The 19,065-nt window shown below is 40.9% G+C and overlaps 1 protein-coding gene across 2 annotated transcripts in view; it reads left to right on the top strand.

The window, feature by feature from the left end:
- Positions 1-18,017, top strand: part of DISP2 (dispatched RND transporter family member 2) — a 71,649-nt gene extending 53,632 nt beyond the window's left edge. For both annotated transcript variants that reach the window (XM_089659774.1, XM_089659775.1), the window contains 3 exons: positions 1,731-1,855; positions 5,471-5,568; positions 9,107-18,017. In XM_089659774.1, the coding sequence (XP_089515900.1) occupies positions 1,731-1,855; positions 5,471-5,568; positions 9,107-12,481 (3,598 nt within the window). In that variant the 3' untranslated portion in view covers positions 12,482-18,017. The remainder of the gene's footprint in view (positions 1-1,730; positions 1,856-5,470; positions 5,569-9,106) is intronic.
- Positions 18,018-19,065: the final 1,048 nt, after the last annotated feature.

Raw genomic sequence — 19,065 nt, 5'->3', positions numbered from 1 at the left:
TGGCAGAGGAAGCTGCACTCAGAAGATTTTTACCTTAATGTAGAGAATGCATTAAAGTAAAAACGACTTTCTGCCTCTAGAACCACTATAATGCAGTTCTGTATTTATTAATACATCCTTAAAGTGTTACTGAAGTCTATTTAAAAAAAAAAAAAAAAATAACAAACATGTTATACTCACCTGCTCTGTGCAGTGGTATTGCACAGAGCGACCCTGATCCTCCTCCTCTTGGGTCCCCTGACAGCAATCTTGGCTCCTCCTTTTCTTCATGTGTCCCCATAGCAAGCCATTTGCTATGGGGGCACACATTGTCTGCTCGCTCCTGAGCTGTGTGTCTATGGAGCTGTGCTTCATAGACACAATGTGACTTAGCCCCCCCCAACTTCCTCCTTACATTCTATTAACAGCAGCAAGATCCAATGGCTCCTGCTGCTATTCCAGTCCCTGTGTGAAGAGGAAGAGAGGGAAGAAGAGATGCAGCTGTGCACAGCACTGGATCTATACTTCCCTCTCTTCCCCTTCACACAGGGAAGGGTGGGGGTGGGGCAGAGAAATGGAAAACATTTACCTTAATGCAAGGAAATACATTTAGGTAAAACATGGTTTTAGCTTTAGTATCACTTTAAATATGTTGTACTTTTTTAATGCAACTTAAATTTGACTTTTATCAGCCACTTATGTATATCCCTTGTGCTGCTGTGTCCTTGTGTAGCAGAAATCTTCCTTCTCCGATGCCCCCCACCACCACTGCCATAATTCTTTGGTGTGGTGGGGGTTAATAGAACTAAGGGATCTGTGACAGGCATTTGTGAAGAGTGCTCGACTAAGCCCACCCTTTTAGGCCCAGCTACTCCATTCATAGAAGCTGCGCTACAACTTCTATGAATGAAACATGACCTACAGATGGAGGAGGTGGACCTTTCAATCATCTCCCCCCATCCTCCATTCATAACTGACATTTATTTCATAGAAGCAGTAGTACAGCTTCTATGAATGGATGGAGTGGATGGAAAAGGCAGGCATAGTTGCGCATCCTTGATGAACGCCTGCGACAGCTGTCTTAGTTCTCTTAACCCCCACCACACCAGAAGAGTACAGTGAAAGGGATAGGGGTGGGTATTGGAGGAGGAAGTATTCTGATAAATGAGGACACATCTCACTGAAGAAATGTAATGTCCCTTGTGCTTCTTTATTATTTTTTACTAAACTTAGACTTTATTTAAGAAATAGTAACGATTCTTCAAGAGTGATAAAATACTATGGGGTTGATTTACTAAAACTGAAGGGTGCAAAATCTGGTGCAGCTGGGCATGGAAAAATCATCTTCCAGGTTTTACACCCCGGTCACATCCACTTTTGAAATCGTGCGACTACAGTTAAGTCGCACGATTTCAAAATCAGTAGACCTGCTGATTTCAGTTGCGATTTGCATGACATCTGACACAGATATCTATGCAAATCGCAACAAAAGTAGTGCATGCACTACCAAGTCGGAACCACACCGATATGACCGATATGAGTGCTCTAATAGTGGACATATTATATGCTGGAGAAACTGCTACCTTCTGAAGTTGAAAGGCATAGCATTTGGAGTGTCAGAGATAATCAGATTCTCAAAGTTCCTACAAAAGGCCAGGATTGGGAAATATGGATACAAACATTTTTCACATAGAAAATGTATTCATATAGTATTACAAAATAATTACACAAATGTCATTTCTTTTTGTCAGTTTTAATGACCTGGATTTCAGCAGAAGAAAGGAAAAGCTATTTCAAATGTCCAGAAAAGAAACACGATATCGCAGGATGGTAGAACAAAAGGATGGAGTAGATGGCTTTTTCTGTGGACCACCAGGTTAGCATGATTTGTGTGAACATAAATAAAAATAAATAAATGAAAAAGAAAATTGCGGCTCTACTTAAAATATATATTTCACAATATTTCAGCTAAAAGACCTGTACATTATTGTACAGTATGCTTCACAGGTTTGAAACCATATTCTTTACTATTTCTTTTATTTTGTGAATCAGTTTATTGAAGTTTTGGGAAAACTGCAAACAAGACATGTGCACTCTGGAAATTTTCATTTCATTTCAGATGCATTTGTTCATTGAAGAACTTCATTTCGTCATATTCGTTATGTTGAACCAGTTCATTTTGTGATTTGTTTTGAATCTTTGGCATTTATTTAGTATATTCATTGGTTCGGGTGGATTCAAAAAATGTTGCAGTTTTTTTGGAAGATTGCTATATATTTTGGTTGGATTTGATATCCATATATTGAAACTACTAGTAAGGATTCAATATTTTTGGACGCCTCAGAATACATCATGTAAAATTCTATGGTCCTAAATTTTCCAAACCTAAGAATTGCTTTAGACTGTGGAGCCAGAAGAATAGTCAAATCTTCCAGCTTCCTGGCAGTGATATCCAGAAAACACTGGAACAGTGTAGAACCTCCACGTGCTTTAAAGTAGTGTAGTCTACAACGTTCTTATGATCCCCAGAAGACAGATTGAGTAGGGTTTTCACTGTGTACTGGAAACAGAGCTGATCATTTTTTTTCTAAATCATATTTTCATAATTAGACTGCAGAGAATCGTTAATGGGCAAAATGTATCCTTATCCTTGTCTGGCATAATAACAGTTATAGAGAGTGGGGGTGGTCTGGTTATGTAAATTAAAACTCTAGGATAGCCATTCTCAGACAGGGTTCTCGTGGAACCGTAGGGCTCCTCCAGAGGTTCCTAGAGGATCCCTGAGCTGTGGCTGATTGATCTCATATTTAAATGATGCCTGCATAGTTCCAGAGCCAATGCCACCTGGCAGAGCCAGTAGTATGACACCAATGATCTTTTTACCAGTTTGTAACAGTGGCATTTTCACCACCACTTTAAGGGGGGCAGTCTTCCTACTGGTCACGAGAGTAAGGAGCATTTTCCCATTGGCTCCCCTTAAAATTATTTTAGTTGGTGTTTCCCAAGATCTGAAACATATTTCTAGGGCTTCTCTGGGGTAGAAAGGTTGGGAAAAGCTGCTCTAGGCAGCTATAAAAGACGACGAGTACAGTTCTGTATTTTATGTCAGGTACTTACATAGCACCGTCAATTTACGCAGCACTTTACATACATATATTGTACATTCACATCAGTCCCTGCTCTCAAGGAGCTTACAGTCTAAAGTCCCTAACTCGCATTTATACATACACATACTAGGACCAATTTAGACAGGATCCAATTAGCCTACCAGCATGTCTTTGGGGTGTGGGAGGAAACCGGAGTACCCAGAGGAAACCCACGCAGGCACAGGGAGAACATGCAAACTCCAAGCAGGTAGTTCCATAGTTGGGATTCAAATTGGTGACCTTAGTGCTGATAGGTGGAAGTGCTAACCACTTAGGCACTCTGGTTCATTAATTCATCAATAAATTGTTTTTTTAATCAAACCAGGGTAAGGCTGGAGTCACACTGTTACTTCTGCAAGCTGAGACAAATTGACATCCATCACCTTCCTAGCTATTTTCGGATCTGCCGAGGGGAAGGGGGGCAGGATGGACTCGCTAACTGGACCTAGGAAGCACCTAGTATCATGGGACAAAGTACTACATGTACTTGGTCATAAGTGGGGGTGGGGATGTGGCAGAACAATGCAAAAATTATTGTAATAATAGTTCTTCTTTAAGCACTGCTATTTAATTTTATTACGTTGAAAATTAGTTCCATATGCAGTAAAGATGGCTGTTGGTGTACTCACATTGGGAAGGCTCCATTGCAAAATGACAATTCTCACCTTCATGGCTGAGTAAGAAATTTCACCAAAATGCTTTGGCTGTCACAAAATATTTAGTTTCTGTCTAACTTTGAATCAATGTTGGGCCACTCTGTGTGGTCTCACCTAATTAGATTAATCAAAGGAGTCATGCAAAAAAATTAAACCACAAAAAAGACTGTGTGGTACCACAGGGGAACTGGACTAGACAGGTACTACCAGAGGAGTATAACGAGACATGTAGGAGAAAAACAGTACTGAGGGGCACTGGAGGTGAATCAGAGGAGCAATACTGGGTGTGTGTGTGTTAAGGGGGACTAATATAAGAGCCAGTACAGGGGTCATTGATAATGGAAACCAATGAGAAGAGCATTACAGAGGGGTGCTGGAAGCAAATGAGAGAAACAGTACTCAGGGGCACCAGAGGTGAATCAGAGACAGAGTACTGGAAGTGAATGAGAAGAACAGCGCTGAGGGGAACTAGAAGTGGTCAAGAGGAGCAATACAGAGTTTAAAAAAAATATATATATTCTTCAGATTTTTTTTTATCATATAAAAAAGTCATTTTAACATATATTTTTACATATATTTGTAAATGCATTCCAAAAATTTAGATTTGTATTTTTAAAGACATACCGTATATTTGAAATGTATTTTTAAAAATATAATTCACATATTTTGTAATAAAAATGCATTTCAACATGTGTATATATATATATATATATATATATATATTGTTTTTTTTTTTTTTAATATTGAATATGGCCAAAAGTGAAGGTGGATTAGAGAAGCACTGATTGGGGGTAAGGGTATTTTGATGGTGAATGAGAGGATCAGTTTAGAGGGGAAGCAGTACTAAGGGGCAATTGAGGGGAAGCAGTACTAAGGGGCAATTGAGGCAAATCAGAGAAGCAATACAGAGTGGGGGCGGGACAAAGGAGGCTAATGTTAGAACCAGTAAAGAGGGCAGATGGACGCAGATGTGAGGAGCAGTACTGAAGGGTGCTGGAGGTGAATGGGAGAAACAGTACAGAGTGTGGGGGGGCACAGAAGGCTAACGATAGAATCAGTAACAGTCCCGGGTACATCCCTTAGGAGATTTCTGTAATGATCCGGTGATCAGCACACCCATGCTCACTCACTGCTGTCCTGTCACCACTTTACCCATTTCTGGTGGAGTGATGTGAGTTGGTCACCAGCTGTTCTAAGTAAACTCAACATACTGTACATATTACAGCATATGCTTGCCAGAAAGCATTGTGTTAAAAAGGTTTTAACCTTTGTCAGGTTTTATTGCAGTCGGTTTCCTCATTAGGCAGAATTTTCCTTACTAACTGTCCTATTAGCCTCCATTCTCTTCATTTTGTGCCAAGTTATCACTTCTCAAAGCTAAAAAGCATTATTTGTACAGCAATGAAAACATTTTCCTATAACGAGATCAAATAACACACACCTACTCCATGTTACTAGGCAGCTGGGTCTTTGATCATAGTTTTTTAAACTTGAAAGCATCCTTGTATGCACATACACAAGGTACGCAGGAGCACAGTCTATGCTACCGCAGTAATCGTCCAGTATGGAATTCACAAAGCTTCTGTTACCATTTGTTATTTGTTGTACACTATGTCACACTATGTGTAATTGATAGTAGACGTATAATCTGCCTCTGATTTACTCACAAACGTATTATCTGCTTTCCAGCAAAGTCCTACTCGCAACTTGTATTCATGTCAAAAACAGCAGGCAGCTTGTGGAACCTGCAAGCAATTCAATCTATGTGCCGCATAGAGAAAGAAAAGGTCAGTACAACATAAGTCAGATAGTTAAAGCCAAATAAAGTCACAGAAAGATATTCAGATAGACAGACATTGCACTAATAGTCCCTATTGTCATAGTCTGACCTATATGTTCCTGTTATAGCAGTTGTGCAGTGCGATTAAATATGACTGTGTACACAAAAAAGCATCGGTTTGACCACACTGCCCTGTGCATTTCATAGTCTAATCAATGTGGTCAGACACATCTCCCTTGTACTCCATACTCACAGGGGGTGGCCGACTCATCTGTACCAAAACAGAGCACTGGAGTGTGAGAGCAGGAATTGCATCTCCAATAAGGGAATGGGGTACACACTAATGCAATGCGGAATTCGCAGCAATTTCTGTGCCAATTCCATAACGCATCAGAATCACACCCCGTTCATGCGAACCGCTGCAGGTGTGCATGCTAAGTTAACAACACCCTGAAATCACTCCGCAAAGCACGGTACAATGTGCAAAATCGGATCGCATAAGTGTGAATACCCATGCGATCCGATTCTAGTGCGGACCAGAAAAAGGGTCCTGCACCTTTTAGGTGTGGGTGCGGTGCGATTAGAGCCATACATCTAACAGGATTTGTTATTGTTGTCTTGGTGACTGTGGTCCCAGCTGCCTGGAGATCATTGACAGTTCTGGGATGATTCCTCACTGTTCTCATAATCATTGACACTCCACGAGGCGAGATCAGACCTACGGAGACTGACAGTTATTTTGTGTTTCTTCCATTTGTGAATGATTGCACCAACTGTTGTCACCTTCTCACAAAGCTGCTTGGCGATAGTTTGGTAGCCCAGTCCAGCCTTGTGTAGGTCTACAGTCTTGTCCCTGACAGCCTTGGGTCTTTGCCATGGTGGAGAGTTTGGAATCTGATTGATTGCTCCTGTGGACAGGTGTCTCTTATACAGGTAACAAAATGAGATTAGCAGCACTCCCTTTAAGAGACTGCTTCTAATCTCAGCTTGTTACCTGTACAAAAGACACTTGCTAGCCAGAAATCCTGCTGAATGATAGGGGATCAAATACTTATTTCCCTCATGCACATGCAAATCAGTGCATAATTTGTTAGATATGCATTTCTTTTGAATTTTTGTTGCTATTCTGTCTATCAGTGTTACAATACACCTACCATTCGTTTTTTAGACTGATCATTTCTTTGGGAGTGGGCAAACATTCAAAATCAGCAGGGGATCAAATACTTATTTCCTTCACTGTAAATACAGTAGGTGTGCTTAGAAAGTGCTTTCCATAGCCAGAAGTGCATTTTATGGCCCTCTAAGGTGGATCTGCATTGCGCAGTTTTCCCGTATACCAGATGTAAACACAATTACTAAAATTTAATTAAGTTTGAACATAATATTATATGTTTAAAAAAAAATGTTTAATCTTGTTAAACATGCAGGGGTCATTAGAGTAGAATTATAGGCAAAACATTTTTGTTTTCATTTTGGATAGAGCAAGGGAAGGTTATAACCCCTGTCAGATTTTTTTTTTTTTGCCTTCCGTGTCACATTGTGAAGATTTCCTTTTATTTCCTGTCTCATAGCCAAACAGGAAGTGAGAGTAAATCCCTGCAAATTACAGAAATTCCTTGGAGACCCCCAAGTCACTAAAACTAGTGTCCCCATTGGAAGGGTTCCTTCCTATTACTTTTCTAGGGACAACCCAAAATGTGAGATTTTCTTTTACTCTCACTTTCAAAGATAATGGTAAACATGACAAATAGGGAGGATGAAGGGTTAAAGGGGGCACAGACAGCAACAAAAATTGACAAGTGTTCTAATCCATCTCCACTCTATCATTTTTTTTTTTAAAGTTATACTTTAAAACAGGGGTCTCCGAACTTTCTTACCGAAGGGCCGGTTTACTTTCCTTAAGACTTTAGGGGGCCAGACTTTGGCTATTTGGAGTAGAAAAGGTCCTGACATCAGTGGGAACAGACAATGCCCCATCTTTGGTGTCAGTGGGAGGAATTGCGGCCCATCATAGGTGTCATTGGGAGGAATTGCGACCCAATATTGGTGTCATTGGGAGGAATTGCGACCCATTGCTGGTGTCAGTGGGAAGAATTGTGCCCCCTCATTGGTGTCATTGGGAGGAATTGCGACCCATTGTTGGTGTCAGTGGAAGAATTGTGCCCCCTCATTGGTGTCATTGGGAGGAATTGTGACCCATTGTGTCATTGGGAGGAATTGTCCCCAATTATTGGTGTCATTGGGAAGAATTGTGCCTCATCAGTGGTGCCATTGGGCCTCATCATTGGTGTCAATGGGGGGAATTATGTCCCGCTGTTGTTATCAGTGGATGAAATTGTGGCCAAGGGCCAAATAAAAGCAAGCACAGGGCTGAATCTGGCCCCCGGGCCGCGGTTTGGAGACCAGTGCTTTAAAAGAACACCTGGTTATGCTGCCATCAGTGTGCTTGTTGAGATACTTTCCTAAAAAAGGTTGACAGTGCTCTGTCCCTGCCTCCCAACTGTGCTCCTGTATTGTCACATAATACCCTGTGGCAGACTGCAAGCAATCTTGCCAATATACATTATGTAGGGATTTCACACTGTTGTCACTTGGAAGAAGTCAGTCCAAAGCAATTCTTTGCGGCTATCACTGGAGAGTATGCATGTAGACACAAAGTGATTGAACTAGACTGGGGGAGGCTAGAAGCTATGAGATGCAGAAAAGAATAAAGGTGAAAACAGTATTTTATGAAAGTTGTGTATGATACAAAATGCTTTAGCACAGTTTCTCAACCTTTTTCAGTCAAGGCACGCTTTCAAATTATGGACAATCTCAGGGCACCCTCTAAAATTATGGACAGTCTCGAGGCACCCTCTAAAATTATGGACAGTCTCGAGACATCCCATTCTAAAATGTAAAAAAAAAAAAGTGTTCTAATAGTTTACATAATGCATCAACATCCACACATGTAGGATACCCAAAATTAGAGACAATTTATTCTTCCAAATAAAATACACTTCTGCACACTGGTACTGACTAGCATTCCAGTGTTTCTCTTTTCTTCCTTCACTCAGCTAATGTGACCCCAGCGCTGTAAGAGAGAGAGGAAGGGGAGGGTCAAACAAGGATGCTGTACAGATGACCAACATCCTCCTTATCAACTGATGATGTCATTGGTTGTCAGGATGCCAGCGGCTAGAAGGTCTTAATGGTGCACAAAGAAAACCTGTGGCTTTGTGCAACTAAAAGGCAGGCTTGATCCACCTCTGGCTTGTATACAATTTTTGGGCATTTTGCCAAGGCAGCCCTGAAGAAGTCTCAAGGCACCCCAGGGTGCCCAGGCAAAAAGGCTGCTTTAGCAAACTAAATGTCACTAAGTCAAGGTTTAGATCTATAGCACTTTCAGAACACATTGGGCTCTTGCACTGAGGGTGAGATCAGCCTTTGTATGACCTCCCTATACTACATTCGTATATATTGATGTGAGAAAATAATACAGGAACCAGCATAGAGTTGTGTATATTAATTTAGATGTGTTATTAACTTCTTGCTTTCTTTTGCAGATTCGCTCTCACCCTACTTTCTCAGAGCTATGTGAACGCAATAACAATAAGGAATGTTGTCCCAGTTGGTCTCTTGGGAACTACATATCAGTTCTGTACAATAGGTCTTCTTGCATGGAAATCACACAAAGTGACATCTTCCACACACTGGCTCTTCTTCGTTCTTGTGCTCCAGACTACCACCGTGGTGCTCTTACTCCGATGTGTATAGGATCAAGATCGGAGAGGGAGAAGCATTCCCAATGTGCCAAAGTGCCTGAAAAGTGTACACGATCTAGTGCAGTATATCAAATGCTTCATTTTCTAGTTGATAGAGACTTTCTGAGCCCCCAGACCACAGACTATCAAGTCCCATCTCTGAAGTACAGCTTGCTGTTTTTACCAGCTAAGAAAGGGCCAGAAATGATGGATATTTATGTGGACAATTTGGAGTCGTATGAGCTTTTTGATAATTACACGGCTATCACTGGTATGGACTTGGGGTTAAAGCAAAAACTTTTTCACCACTATCTTGTTTTGGATACTGTGTATCCAGTCCTAGGGATATTAGCTATTTTTCTAAGTATGTCTTTTTACCTGCGTTCTTTTTTTATCACTTTTATGGTTATGATGTCTGTTATTGGTTCACTGATGATTTCATTCTTTTTGTACAAGCTGGTATTTAGAATAACCTTCTTTCCTTTTGTTAACTTGATAGCGGTTATCATCCTCAGCAGTATCTGTGCCAACCATACCTTTGTGTTCTTTGACCTATGGAACCTCAGCAAAATACAACACACTGCAGCTGGCATGCTGCAGTGGGTGAAACAAACTATGCATCATTTTGGTTATCTTATGGTAGTATCTTCTTTGACTACTGGAACTGCTTTCTATGGCAGCTACTTGAGCAGCATTACGTCTGTTCGATGCTTTTCTATATACATGGGAACCTCAGTATTAGTAAACATGGCATTTATGATAACCTGGCTGCCTGCTACCATGGTACTATATGAGAGGTATATTAAGGTCAACTGTACCTATAAATCAGAAGATTACTGGAACAGCAATGGCCATAAAAAGTTATTTCTGTCTCTTTACCAAAAGTTAAGTGGTTTACAAAGTACTTTGTCAGAAACATCAAAGCTTCTCTTTGAGAAGCTCTTACCTTGTGGGGTGATAAAGTTTCGTTACATCTGGATCTGTTGGTTTGCTGCTCTAGCAGCAGGTGGTGTTTATATTGCCTGTATAAGCCCCAAACTAAGACTGCCATCTTCAGATCTTTCCTCAGTTCAGTTGTTCCGGTTGAGTCACCCCTTTGAAAGATATGATGCTGAATACTGCCACCAGTTCATGTTTGAACATCAGGAATATGGAGAAGGACAACATATGCCAATCAGACTTATATGGGGCATTAAGCCTGTGGACAACGGAGACCACCTCAATCCAAAAGTAAATGGAACACTTGTAACAGATGCTACTTTTACTATCCGCAATGTTGATGACCAGCGATGGCTTCTTGAACTTTGTAACAAAGTGAGAAACCAAAGTTTTTATTACTCTGATCAGGAGAAAAAGCCAAACATTTGCTTCATGGAAGATTTTCACCGCTGGATGGAAAGTCGTCAATGTTCACAGAGTGACCAAAACCATAATCTATGCTGTAATCAGTTTTCATTTCCTTATGCAAGTGATTTGCTTCTGCACTGCATAAAAATGATGGTTAGAGAACAAGGAGGAGATGGACCTGAGTCTTATGACATTGGACCCAGATTTAATGCCGATGGAAACCTGACTGCCTTGGTCTTGGAATTTCAAACTACATATCACTATAGCTTCAATTACAGCAAGACCAGGACATTTTATAATACTTTGAACCATTGGTTAACCAATGAAATAAAGAATGCACCACCAGGTCTTCAAAATGGTTGGTTTACTAGCAAACTTTCTCTTTTTAACCTCCAGCATACCCTAAGTACTGAGATCATGATGGTAACTGGCTTCTCCATTGCAATATCTTTTGTAGTTCTGCTGCTAACCACTTGGAATGTCTTACTCAGCTTATTTTCAGTTGCCTCAATCGGAGGCTCAGTTCTGGTTACAGTTGGTCTCTTGGTTCTTTTGGAATGGCAGCTAAATGTTGTGGAATCTCTGTTTGTGTCGGCTGCAGTAGGTCTCTCTGTTGACTTTACGGTAAATTACTGCATTTCATATCATCTGTGCCCGCATTCTGACCGTCTTAGCCGTGTGGCATTCTCCCTCAAACAAATGAGTTGTGCCACTGCAATGGGAGCCTCTACTATGTTTTCTGCAGGAGTAATAATGTTGCCGGCAACTGTGCTGGCATATAGAAAACTTGGTATTTTTATCATGATGATCAAATGTATCAGCTGTGGCTTTGCCAGCTTCTTTTTCCAGTCTATATGTTGTTTTTTTGGCCCTGAGAAAAACTGCGGACAGATATTATGGCCTTGTGCCAACATATTAAAAGAATACCCAGATAACTCAAAGCCAAATGGCACCTTTACATGCAGTGGGAATGAAAAACAGAACAGACTAAGAAAAGTTCCAGAAACCAATACAGAAAATGAACAATATGAGCTCCAGCCTTTAGCCAGACACCTTAGTGATAGTTTTGACAACAGCACCACCACTAGTAGGCTTTCCAAACGTCCTTCTATTCTGTCTGAGGACATGCAGTTATCAGACAAGTGTGCTAGAACAGGAGCACAGCATATTCAAGCTGAAACCCAAACAATCCATGATAACACGACCAGCCACAAAGTTTTTAGCCATTGCTCTGCTCTGCAGACGTCATCTCCCTACAGAAATTTTGCAACTGAAAATGAGAAGCCAGAAGAATCCTGTAGACAATGCATTTGTCAGAGAATGAACAGTAAGCCATGGAATGGATCTGTGGTGGACCATGTGCATGTACACAACACGGAGGCTCAATCCAACAGCTTGCAAAGCCCTAAAGATGGAAGTCCAATCCAATATTCTCCAGAAAGGAGCATCCATATGTATGAATATTCTAGATGCCTCTGTTCTATAGGTAGCTCGTTTGATGCTCTTGACTCAAATGAAACGTGTCTAAGTGATATTGATCAGAGCACTAAATTGGAGTCAGCAAGATGCTCACCAGATTTTCTTGATGTTCCCGATTCTCCATATCATGATGAGAGGGGAAATTTAAATGGGAAAAGAGAAACTCTAAGACTGGCTTTAAGGGAAACAGTTTTTGATCCTCCTACATCTTCCAAGCAGACCAACATGTTATGGAAAATACAGCCGAATCAAGATGATGATCACCCGGTTGTTCTCCCAAACAGCAAACCAGACATGCCAGACATTTGGATTAGGAGATCGAGTGAACACAGCTCTGGATTTATCAGCTAAAATGTCTTTATTTCACAAAAGAACTGCAAAATAGTTTCTTAATTTTTGTCTTATTTGAATTGTGAATTATGGTTTGTGTAGAAAACCCATGTGATGTCTACAAAAAGGCCACCTGATTTTATTTTTACACAGTGTGTGCTAGCTGGATTGGTAAGTCTTTAAAATTGAAGTTAAAGAGTAACTCATCGACACTGAAAATAGGTTATTAATGCACATACCAATCCCAGAGATCACCGACTGTAAAGCTGGCAAAATTTGTCCTTTACAGCTATTACATCTTATTGTGATTCTTGCAATACTTTTTAGTGGCAAAAGTAGAGAGGCCAACAGCAGACTTTTTTCTTCGATGGTATTTATTAAGATTTTATGACATGTAAAACAGGTCTACAATGTACAGAGTATGAATAGATGGATTACAAGGCATTTATACGATTTATACAAAGTGGCGGACAGCAGTCATTTCAATTGACACATTTTGACCCTAAAACTGTTGAAGCACGTAACACCTCACTGTATTAATTAGTAATGCTGCTTGATTATGCCTTTGTTCAATTCATGGCCAGCTCAGCCCTATGGGTCAAAATGTTCAGGATTTGGAAGATATCAAATCCAAACCACATTGAAGTGAATTAGAAAAAAAAATAGCATTTTTAAACTACTGCAGCCAAATGATATATAATGGCTTAAGGCAGGGCTTAAAATTTCAAGTCCTGAGCTACTAGCCAGGCCTTAGAGTTACTCGCCACCAACAAACACACACAAAGAGAGACACCTGTACACACACAGACATGTACATACACACACATATAAACACACACAGAAACATGTACACACGCACAGAGACACATGTACACACACACACACACACACACAGACACATGTATACACACACAGGCACGTACAGACACGCATACACACAGATACATGTACATACACAGAAATACACACGCACAGACGCATGTACATACACACGTACATACATACACAGACACATGTACACAAAGACACATGTACGTACATACACACAAACACACATGTACATGCACAAACACACACATACACATGTACACACAGACACATGTACACACACACATACATGTACATACAGACACATGTACAATTGTACATGCATACACAGACACACACAAACACACACACCACCCCCCCCTCCCCCCATAAAAAGTTGCAGTACTTCGTTGTTCACTCACAGATCCGGGTACTGCACTCCAGGGGGAGGCAGAGAGCACAGCACACACTCCTTGCTTTGCTTTCACTGCGCTCAGCTATTGAGCAGTCTGACAGCTCCCAGTGCCAATGAAAGATCCAGCCTAAGCTCCAAGCCTGCTCAGCAAGATGGCCCTGGGGGACACACTCGCTCCCACCATAATTTCCACTCGCCATTGGCGAGCAGGGAAGTGGAAATTTCAAGCCCTGGCTTAAGGGGCCAACCACATGTCTGGTGAACATGTTGCTATTACAAAAAAAAAATTAAAAAATTCTGTACAACATGGGAAAATCACAAATCCTTGAATTTACAGTTTGGTGGGGTCCTTTAATGCTGTACATGTTGTAACAGAATCATTAAGGGCTCATTTACACTTTTGGTTGGGTAGGGGGGTGGTAAAAACAAGTGGTTTAGATGCATTTATACAGTTTCCCTCTTAACCTGCAGAGGCAGCCAGATGGGGGTGTGCACACAATTAGCCCACCTGTTGCATTTGGTGATCAGTACCTGTGCCAGAAGTGACTTATTCATGTGAATACCTCCACGCCACAACCGCCAGTAATGCATGTGGTTGTGACCTGGTGGTAAGCCATTTACAGTGTTAAAACATGCAGTGAGAAGGCCTCCTCATGTCTGTCAAACACCACTGAAAAGCGATCCACTGAGGATAGCACTGTGCAAACCTAGCTTAAAGGTCATTTCTGCGACTTCCAACAGCAACATTGAACATCGGCAATGTAAACTTTGCTCTTTTTTGCAACCTTTTTCTAAATACCTTTGTACACAACATCAGCAGCACCCCAAAAACACTTTTTAAAGACATGTCAAATTAAACAGCTTTTTTTTCTCTTTCTTTTGTGTCATGAGCCCCAACTGGTGTCAGCTTAGCAAACACCATTAGCCATGCATTGGTCTGCTCCCCCCCAAAAAATCTTATTTCAACATTGTCAGCAGGAAAAAAGGTTGTTGTCTTAGTAGTTATAAGAAGTATAGCAAGGTAAAAGTAATAATGGACTTCTCAGTAAGCATCTGTCATGGTAACCAGACATTTAGAGCTTCAGTCCTCTAGGTTTGCTAGTTAAAAAGTGTAATGTGGCAATTGTCAGCCCTTGGGTATATATAGAAATGTTTTTTCAGTTAGATCAGCCATGGTACCATATTTGAATGACAGCATTGACAAGCCTGAAAGGTTAGGCAGAAAGCCCTTGAAGGTGTCTTCCTAAAAAAGGAAATAACAGTTCAAAATTGTAAAACTTTGGAGTTTTAAAATGTCACGCTTTGTTTTTATTATTTTTTTCTTTATTTCTTTATCTATCTCTATTTTTAGAGATTCATTATTGATTTTGCTTTGAAGGGGAGGGGGCAGGATAGGGTGATAGATTGGAAGAAGGCTTGAAATGCTAATCTGGCTCTGGCATTGGAGGCAACACCATTAGTTTAGAAATGAGAATTATTACAGATTTGCTGTAGTGAGAGGAATACAAAGGTAGCAGTAAAAACAGTAGAAGTAGTACCAATACAACCTAGCAAAACCTGTGCTCTTCACGTGATATTAAAGGCAATTTTGTTTTCAAAATAACAAACATGTCACATTTACCTGCTCTGTGCAGTGGTTTTGCACAGAGCAGCCATGATCTTCCTCTTCTCAGGACCCCGCTGGTGCTCCTGACTCCTCCCACCTGCCCATTTCCCCCAGAGCAAGCTCTGGGGGTGTCCAAGCAAGCTCACTCCAAAGCTGCAGTTCTGTGTGTCCATTCACACACAGAGCCACATCTTGGACCCGCCCCCTTCTTTCCCTCATTGGCTCACTGACTGTGAATGACAGCAGTGGGACCAATGTCTCAGCCAATGAGGAGGGAGAATCCCCGGAGAGCCAATGCTCTCATGCACATTGATGTATTATTGTGATGGGGATCAGGTAAGTATTAAAGGGGGCTGTGAGGTTGCTGCACACAGAATATTTTTTTACCGTCATGCATACAATGCATGAAGGTAAAAAACCTTGAACCTTTACAACCACTTTAATTTTGTAAGTATATTCGCCATCACATACACAGAGACACACATCAGCATGCTGCACCTAATCAGTGAAAGTTGCCAGGGGCTGTGGAAGGCAAAAGAGATCCAAGCCAGGTTCATTTTGATAAAGTTCATGTGGTCACCATTGCCTGTGGACAGGTGGATGAGTCTGTTGATCACCATCCCTCCAGCTCTGCTGAACACACTTTCTGATAAGACACTTGTAGCAAGGCAGCCATGCACCCTTAGCATATGGTTTGCAAGATCCTGCTAATGATCCTTCGTAGATACCTAGTAGCCCATGTTGTCCTTTTTTACTTCTGAGGTTGTTGGTGTTCAAACTAGAACCAACATACTTGTTGACCATATTGGACAGGCCATGCCTGTGAGGGCTACATAGGGCCAGGCCTTACTGCTGCTGTCTGAAAAAAAGTTTTTAATGCCACTCTGAGATGTCATGCACTGATGGCGGTTCTGCTGTTGTTGCCTGCTTGTCCAGCTTGGGTATCCTAGGCATCCCTGCTGTCATTGGGAAAGGCTATTAGACGCACCTTTTGACGCATTTTGTCTTCTCTTTGAACTGGTGAGTTGCGATTGGCTATTTTGCACTTGTAGTGTGGATCAAAGAGGATAGCAAAAAGTCCTTGGAGGGGTCTTCCCCAAAATGAGGCCACTGCTCCAAGGCAAAAGGATCCTGAGGTTGGTGGTAGCCCCCGGGGGTGAGTGCTACCTGTGGCCAAGTCTACCTGCTATGGATTGGCTGCTGCAGAGGCTCAAAGCATTATGAAATAGCCTATTGCATTTTACCACAAACATTACGGCTGTTCAGTTCTAACATTGTTCAGCTGTTCAGATCAAATAATCAAGGAGAATTTCACTCTTACCCAAACATGAACACTGTATATTCACACATGACAGCATGTACAATACTACATTTTCAGTGTTGGATGGAGTTATCTTTAAAATATTTGAGGCCAGACTTCAAGATCTATATATCTATTCATATATTCTTATTTATAGACATGTAGCCTCAGTTATGGCCAAACATCCTACTCCAAATTGATATACTGTAGGAGACTGATAATTACCAAAACGACCAGTTAGTACAGGGAGAACCCCTTTCCAAAACCTACATTAAATATGAATGCAGATCCTGGACCATAGTTGCCATTTCATCAGTTTACAGCAGCCCAGAACACTGACTTTGCATATATATATACATTTTTTATTATGATTTTGGTTTTAAACTGAAACTGCAGTAACTAGATAAAGCTGTTATAACACAGGGAGAATATACAATCTTCAATGAGTCCTTGAACCCTGAGCTCCATTTTGTCAGTCTGCAACATTAACCACTGATCCACCATACATTAATTGGCCATCATACTCCATTTTATTATAAGGGAAGGGAAGGGAAGGTAATTTAGGTATTTTAATGCAATCCTGCCATGAGAGATTGTTCATGTGGCTTCTGTCAGAGCTTGCCTTCTTCCAGAAATGACAGTTTTGTGTCTAGCTTCAATACTTCAGAGTCACAGACCCAGAACAAGCATTCAGCAAATGAAGTCAAGAAAAAGTCCAAATTCCTTTTTTTTATACTTTTTCCAGGTCAGTGACTTAGATAAAGCATCAACATTACAGCCATGGAACTAGCATTTTTCGGACGTAGAGGTCAGCAGTAGCAGCCCATATAGTTCTCTCATGACAGGTGTACTTTAAAATGAATATGCTGCAAAAACAGTTGCATCTGTGAAAAAACCTATTGAAAGCTTACCTATCCCACTGCCCATGCCAAGAATACTGCTCCGCTGCAGAAAAACGAAGGACAATTTATTTTCAAAGGAGTGGTGTTTGGTGGCATGGGCAACAGATAATGTAAGTATACACCAGCTTTTTTTTTTGGTATATTTTATTTGATTCATTTTCACTTTAGCAACAACATTGCTTTAAACTAAATGAGGCTTTCAAAAAGACTATTTGCAGTTCCTTATGATAAGGTTGATTAGCGGAAGAGGGCTAGTATCAGTTTTTGAATGTGAAAAATGATTGTCAATATTGAACAGAGATGTTACATGTTGGTCAGAAGCACTACGTATCACTGAAAAAAAATTCTGCATGATATGATCCTTAATTGGCCCATGGATGACCATCCTAAAAAAAAATATGATAACCAAATGTTATGTGAGTTTTCTTGATTTTTGTAAATTTTGTTTACGGATATCTGTAAGTGTTACAAATAACTATTATACATTCAACAGAAAGCAGTGCATTACTTAATTGTATGCAAAGTATGACATTTTTTCTTGTTCAGTTAATTCATTGATTTTAGATTCTCAGCAGTCAAAGTAACAGAAAAGTAGAAGGTGAGATTAAAAAGGGTCAAGTGTGACATATCCGAAAACCCAAAAGGGGAAGTTCCACTTGTCTGCCCTCTTCTTTAACATCTGGCACCTAATTGTTTGGGAGGGAGGGGGGACGGGTACCTGGTTTTAATGGTATGCGTTCCTACTTATCACCTAGGCAATCTGAGAAAAAGTTCAAGCCCTCCACCCAGGGGCGGACTGACAACTCACGGGGCTCCCGGGCAATAGGGGATTATGGGGCCCCTGTGTCCTTGCCCAAACTCAAAAAAGCCTATGAAAAAGGTACCAGGGGCATCTCATGGGGCCCCCTACTGACCCCAGGCCCTCGGGCAGTGCCCGAGTTTCCAAATGGTCAGTCCGCCCCTGCCTCCACCCCCTTCCCTGCAGCCTTCTGGGACACATTACAGGTCCCAGAAGATTGCAGAACCATTCATAAAGCATAGCATGACTTGCGCATGGACCAAAGACCGGTGAAGAACTGGCTTTTGTGAGAACAGAGCTGGATTCCTGGACAGGTATGTATCCTTGTATTAAAAGTCATCAGCTATAGTATTTGTAGTTGCTGACTTTTAACTTTTTTGGGGGAGACTGAATTTCCTCTTCAAGGATTCCATTTATATACAAGTTGGTTACCAGCACAAAACAAAATTACATGTACAATATCAAGGGTACAGGTGAAGGAAAAATTAGGTCACTGAGTAAGAGGTCCAACAAGTAGTATCCAAGAGGGAGCCTGGGTCTACCGTTGTAGCACGTCGGGGATAAGAAGGAATTTATTTTTTTTTTAATTTTAAGTTTAACATTTTTATCAAGGTTAGATCTCAGCTCATCTTCCATCCAGCTCATCTTCCATCTTTTCCCGTCAAAATCTTTCAGTGGCGGTAGAAGCTCTGGTTACATTTCCACCTTGTTTATGATGTTGATTCAACTTCGGTGAACCTTTAAGAGTCTTTATTTTCATGAACTGCTAAATAAAG

This window comes from Staurois parvus, unplaced genomic scaffold, assembly GCF_062004578.1.
Source record: "Staurois parvus isolate SC_StPar_1 unplaced genomic scaffold, SC_StPar_1.0 ptg001188l, whole genome shotgun sequence".
Classification (NCBI taxonomy): domain Eukaryota; kingdom Metazoa; phylum Chordata; class Amphibia; order Anura; family Ranidae; genus Staurois; species Staurois parvus.
Note: the sequence above shows the minus strand (reverse complement) of the source record. Positions and strands in the feature narration are given on the sequence as shown.